At 36.0% G+C, this 7055-nt stretch overlaps 1 protein-coding gene across 1 annotated transcript in view; it reads left to right on the plus strand.

The window, feature by feature from the left end:
* The window catches only part of LOC106466037 (cadherin-86C-like), a 69635-nt gene that overhangs the window by 6585 nt on the left and 55995 nt on the right, over positions 1-7055 (plus strand). Inside the window, exon 3 of the mRNA XM_022393998.1 lies at positions 2663-2731. Within this exon, the coding sequence (XP_022249706.1) occupies positions 2663-2731 (69 nt within the window). The remainder of the gene's footprint in view (positions 1-2662; positions 2732-7055) is intronic.

The raw sequence follows: 7055 nt of genomic DNA on the forward strand, positions 1-7055 counted from the left end.
TGAACAAAGCTACCCTATCTCTTCTAGGTCGTGGAACAACATCCGGGCATGTGACCTCTTTGTTCCATACTGTATATATATCTATGTCAGTGTAAACTACTTGCACCTGATGATGACAGAACTTTGTCGAAACGTTGTACATTTGCCGTTATGTTAAACTTAGATTTAAAGTTTTTCTTCATTACCCGTTCAAGCCGTCTCCAAGCATTATTAATGATTGTTTCCTTACAAGCTGCAATATGTTCAAGCATTGAAGGAGACGGACTTGACTCGATAAATGGATTTTGTGTTGAAGTGCTTAGCATCACTGGAAATCGATGACCTGCCAATATATTGTGAATTAAGGAACAGTTCACCCTCTCTAAAGCCGCCCGGCATGGCCAGGTGGTTAGGGCGCTTGACTCACAATCTGAGGGTCGCGGGTTCGAATCCCCGTTCCAACAAACATGCTCGCCCTTTCAGCCGTGGGGGCGTTATAAAGTGACGGTCAATCCCATTACTCGTTTGTAAAAGAATAACCCAGAAATTGGCGGTGGGTGGTGATGACTAGCTGCCTTCCCTATGGTCTTTTACTAGGGACGGCTAGCGCAGATAGCCCTCGTGAAGCTTTGCGCGAAATTCAGAACCAAGCCCTCTCTGAAAGTGTCAACAGGCACAACTGCATTATGCGATCAGAACTGATCCTTATGTAACATTTTCCACACATCTCCATGCAGAGGCGTTGCTTTGTACTTAAAAGATTCGGGGCTTGGGCCAATAAGCTCGAAATTTTTGGTGTTTCAGTAGACATAGATCATGGTTTTCTATTTTGATTTTTTAAGACACCAACTGGGGATTGGGGGCATACGCCCCGTGTGCCAGCGCCTAGCGACGCCTCTGTCTTCGTGATGCTAAGGTGTGAGTGTGGTGTAGTTTTACACATAAATAACTTTGGGATTGAATTGTACTTGATTTTGAGGAACTATAGCATAAGAATTGCAAACCTGCACAACCAATGTAATTTCCATACTGCAGCAACATAATGTGGTAGACACTACGGTTTTCATGCAGGATGGTATCCCTCTGCACTTTGGTAACCAAGAGAAACACGTCTTGCTGAAGCACTTTCAGGGCAAAACCATTTCGTCTTGCTCACTGGTACTAACACCAACTGTTTTCTAGTTGTGTGTGTGTACCTGAAGTTACACATGTACCGTGGGAAGCCTTGTACAGTTCTGACCTCACAGATGCAATTGTCCAGGAAGTGTTCAACATACTAAATATGATGCACGTTATTGTTGTTATAATGTTCGTTGCCATACGAACGCAATGAATAGTGGACGCTAAGCGAGCATATTTTGTGATTGATCAGACACTAGGTCATAGTGGCGCCCTTGGTGACAACATGAGAACTGCGGTACTTGCATGCACATGATATCCTTAACACCTCTGTACAATTTCACCCCCCTATGCCATGCCATAAGTATGACGCGCTGAACTGTAAGATTTGCTTTATAATCACTATATAGTATATGTGACAATAAGTTGCCAGTTCAGCTAATATATTTTTTTTTAATTTGTGACGAAGCAAATGTGAAAGGTAATCAGATCAAATCACTTTGAATTAGACATTGCATAACGGTAATGTTTTTTTAGTGAAATTATGTAATTATTTAATTTGTCAGGCTTAACTGTGTAATTCAAATTTAACAAGTAAAGAATTATCTCTAACTTATGTTGATAAAACGGCATGACAACCGTTTGAAGTTTTAAAATTTACAATAATGGTAATAATAATAATAATTGAAGTCAAAAGTTCGAGGCTAAAAACCAACCAATCAATTTTAGGGTTCAAACATCACACAATATGGTTCTTGAAACTTCCCCTCCTCCTTTCTATAAATACGTCACTCGGTCCGGTAGTTTTGAAATATATTTTAACACGGAAACAGGAAGGAGGTTTAAAAACTTTCAAACACTTAGATTATCATAAGTAAAAGGATTACAATGGTGTAAATACCATGCAGCAGAGACCGGAGTCAAATATCGTAGTTAGGCAACCGCAGAATTAGTTTGTTTTGTGTTGATGGCAGAGCTACAAATGGGTTGTCTGCACTGTGTCCGCCGTCGGGATTGAATCCATAATTTTTACCCTTCAGGCCTATCACGGAGTTACCAATCTTCTAAATAAAAGGAAAACGCTATGCTTTATATGAAAAGTTTTTAAAACATACATGTCAGCGACAAAAACTACAGATTATCTTAAATCATTCATATTAAATATATTAAACATAAAAAGGTTTTTAAAATTCGATTAATTATATAATATTAAACCCTTTCTCACTCAACGTTGAATGAAAATGAAAGAAAGTTATTTTACACTATTTCTTCATATTTGATATGTATGGTGATAATTTTTCTACATATACATATATTTTGAAAACAAATAACATGAGACAGTTCATGTTATAGTACTTTATAAGCTAGCTAACATGGTTCGTTTTGTTGTCAAAAGTATGAAACAATATACTCTGTTTCTGTCCATCATATTTGAAGACTGTATATGTTAATTACCTAAGAATATTTCAACTATTCAAGATGAATACTCTGTAAATATAAAGTTCGATGGGTTACGTGTTTTTTATATTATTTTGGTTCTAATAAGTAACTTTATTTTTTAAAGCTACTTCTCCAAACATTGAAGTTTCGTATAATATGCGACACCTACAGCTTCCAAAAGATACTAAACCTGGTAAGTGACGGTTTGAGAGCAGAGAAGTGATTTTCCTTTACCGTATTAACGAAACGAAAACATGTGTAAAACATTTTTCATTTCATTCCGTATTTTACAAACCCCAAAAATGCATTAAATAACAATATTAGATATCTATTGCTAATTGTTTTAGTATATATAAAACTATTTACATCCCTAATTATCATAATATTTAAATAATGTGGCCGGATATTAGGAATGTTAAACAATAAAATAGGGGTGGCCCATAAAATCTAGTTTCGTATTAATTATATTGAAGATGCTAATAAATACCTATATAGATATTTTGATCTATATACTTTGTTGTATTCACATTTAATGTCAAGCTAACTTCCAGTAGTTCGGGAACACTGTACAAGACTTCAAAGATGGTACAAATAATACTGTTTTAAGTCGACTAAATACACAGAAAATAGGGGTGGAAAGACCATCGATACCTTAGGAGTTTTTAGCTTGCGCTATTATTTACTTGAGCTTGTTAAATAATGCGTTTAAAAACATTTTTAGAAATAAATATCCGCCCTATCTATGAAGGAAATCGTGTTACTCAAGGTAATCCTCTCTGTTTATTTTACAAAATGTTAATTATTTTTAAAAATCATAAATCCTATTTAAATATGAAGCGCATGGTAGTTTTTTAAATACAACTATAATAAAATCGTTTTCTTTATGTTAACTGTAAAAAAAAAATCGATTAGAAACTAACACCACCTATGAACTTAAAGTAACTTAAATTATTATCTACGTGATTTACGTGTCTTCCATGTGCTACTTTTTCAAAATTTCTCACTCATTCAAACCACTCTAATGTCATTGTAAACAGTTTTGTTTTATTCTTCCGATTTTCTTTTTTCAACTAACTCGCCTATAATGAAGTTAAAAATAATGTATTGGAAAAAATCGAGGTAACAAATTTATAGTAATTTCATGGCTATATAATGCTGAATAATTTCGTTTGACTGACTTAGGTTTTCCAATTCATATTATCGGATTTTACTTTATTCTACCATAATATGTTAATATTTTTTTATTAGCTCTAAAATTACTGTGTGTGTGTCTATAATAAAATATATGAACCTCATCACATTTTTAACTATTTATACACCGTAAGGGTACATGAATTTCTTGGTTACAGAATCATTAATAACGTGTGAATAACAAATAAATTAATAGAAAATATCATTAATATTGAGATTAATCCCATTAATTACTTCTGGGATTTCCTATGTATTTTACATAAAAGATGAGTGATAAACTCTTTATACTGGATGTTGTGAAAGACAAAAATACATATGTATTCAATGTGATGCAATATGTAGACCCCACCGGTAAATTGAGGGTTAAGACAAGCTATCTAAAGCCAAGTAATTTCGTTTGTCGATTGGCTAATCGCTGGCATGATGTCAATATTTTCTCTCAGCTTCCTGAAGTGTTATATATATATATTGTTGTGTTTTAAGCATCAGACCTAATTATATCTTACCATGAAAAGTTTCAATAAACCACCACATCTATTTCAAGACCGCACAGTGGGTCTATTTAATCTAGACATCGATGGAAAAGTTATGATTGCATCTGTTTCACTTTTCCACCTTGCGTCGTTAAATGTTCACATCCATAATCTCGGGTGTTACGTTTCCAAAAATATTTTCTATCTTTTAACTCTCAGCTACCGACTTCTTTTATACAGTGTTCTATCGTCAGAGTCTGCATACTGCATCAGTGCAACGAACTGATAAAAAACAACGATGGATGAAATAATTGATTTTCTACACGTGGGATTAATTTCAGTGTTGAAGGTGACGCATATGTTTATTAGGGACCCTGTAATGAACATAGTATGAACCCACAAACAATTTGGTGCATAAATGATTAAGAAATATATGTTTAAAATGAAGTTATATCCTTTCGATAATTCAATGGTTAAAAATAAAACTAATTTAATAAAAACATCATCTTCATGAAAAGCTGTTTAAAGGATTCGCATAGAAAGCTCCAATATATCAATATATCCCAATTAAAATATACGTTACTGGATAAGAATCGAGCAAATATGCAAGAGTTCATTTATATATTATAAAATTATCCATGATGTAGGTAGTCTTTTGTATTTTTAAAGCAAAGCAGAGATCTTCTAAATCAATTTAAAGATCAGCATGATTCACAATGGGTTTAATAAGCTGAGTTTGTACTATGACATGTCTAACCACACCTGCATTTACATCATTGCTGTTAAATATAGTAGAAGACATTATATATGTAAGTGCATTGATAAAGGTTTTAAACATTTTCTGTGTAATTCCTTTCACACAGCTCGAATTCTCTGCAAGACATACACACAGTTGTTTTGAAAGAATTTGTCAACTAGTGTGAATCAGTTGAGATTAGAACAACTTGTATTTTAATCCGAGATTTTAATTGTGCGAAATATTTCAATCGCTAATATAGTGTTACGACAGCGGAGGTCACGTGACTTTAGTAACACGTCATATTCTCGAAACTTCGTGAGTCCTCGGGAGGTTACTAGATTTCGGTATTATTTTATATATAAGACGGTCAAGACGTGGCGGCAAGAATGTAATGCTGTGTAATTGAACTGCGGACAGAGAGAGAATATTGTTGAGTCGAGCACGTGAGACGTTCGTTGTGAATTCTAGCGTTTGTTATAGCGCGACTGTGGAAATTAAGTGTATTGCAAAGTTGTATTCAGAAAGAATAAACCACTTTTATTTAAGAAAGGACTTGTGTCGCTAAAATTTCATCGGAAAGAATTTTTACGGAAAATTAACTAACTAACGTAGGCGTAACAAATTGGTGTCAGAGAGTGGGAAGGAAAAGAAAAAAATGGAAACGAGAAGCGGCAAATCAAACGACAGCTTAGCAGATTTGATGGCAGCAATACAAGAACAGCATAAGGTACAAGAAGAACGAGAAAAGAAACAAGAATAACGAGAAGAGAAATTACAGCAGTGGTTGGAGGAAAAAGAAAAGAAACAAGAAGAACGAGAAAAGAAAAAAGAAGAGAGACAACAGCAGTTGCAAGAAAACCTGCAACAGTGGCAGCTGGAACAGCAAAATAAACAAGATAGATTACAGCAGTTGTTGGAGGAAAAAGAAGAGAAACAAGAAGAACGAGAAAAGAAACAAAAAGAGAGATTACAGCAGTGGCAAGAAAACCTGCAACAGTGGCAGCTCGAACAACAAAATAAACAAGAAGAGAGATTACAACAGCTATTGGGGAAGAAAGAAAATAAACAAGAAGAGAGATTACAGCAGTGGCAACTGGAACAAGAAAGGAAACAGGAAGAAAATCTCCAACAGTTACAGGAAAGTCAGCAGCAACTACAGGAAAATCAACAACAGTGGCAAGAAGTACAAATGGAAAACATTAGTAAATTTAAAAGCGAATTAGATACATTAAAGGATGATCTATTGTCTTTTACACAAGGAGGATACATTAACTATCGATTTAATCAGCCCAAGACAATGGCAAGCCCCTTCCAGACCCCGCAGCTAAACCCTAATGCAGACATCTTCCGTCCTGTTAGAAGTTACATCCCAGATATGAATGTCACTAATAGGAGTGATCCAGTACGAAGGAAGCCACAGGAATTCGATGGGAAGGCACCGTGGGAAGCATATAGAGTACAATTTGAGCTACTGACAGAAATGAATGGATGGACAGAGGAGCAGAAAGCAGTATATCTGGCAACGAGCCTGAAGGGACAGCCACTGGAAATACTTGGACAGTTGTCGGCAGATGACAGGCACAAGTATAAAGCACTGGTAGCGGCTCTAGAACTCAGGTACAGAACCCAAAATCAGTCTGAAGTCTACAGAGCTAGGTTTAGGACGAGAGTCCGTGCAAAAGGGGAGAGCCTGCAAGAGCTGGCACAGGACTTGGAAAGCATGGCACACAAGGCCTACCCAACTACACAACCCGATCTCCACAAGTTGTTGCTGAGGGATCAGTTTGTAGACGCCTTGGACAGTCCACAACTGAAGATACAAGTGAAGCAAGCACACTCCTCTACCATGCATGATGCAATGGCCAGAGCTCTTGAATTTGAATCCTACGTTAAGTCCAGCACAGAGGTACCAAGGTTGGTACAGTCATCTGGATTCAAGGCCAGAAAAGGTCAGCTTTCAAAGAAGTTTGAGGGACTTTGCTGGCACTGTAACAAACCTGGGGACAAGAGAGCTCAATGCAGGAAACTTCAACACAGGGAAAATGCCATGGCAAAAAAGGCTGCTATCCAGAAAGGTTGTTGGAACTGTGGAGAGCAAGAACATATGAGTAGCC

The sequence above is a fragment of the Limulus polyphemus genome, unplaced genomic scaffold (genome assembly GCF_000517525.1).
Source record: "Limulus polyphemus unplaced genomic scaffold, Limulus_polyphemus-2.1.2 Scaffold2131, whole genome shotgun sequence".
NCBI classification, from domain to species: Eukaryota; Metazoa; Arthropoda; class Merostomata; order Xiphosura; family Limulidae; genus Limulus; species Limulus polyphemus.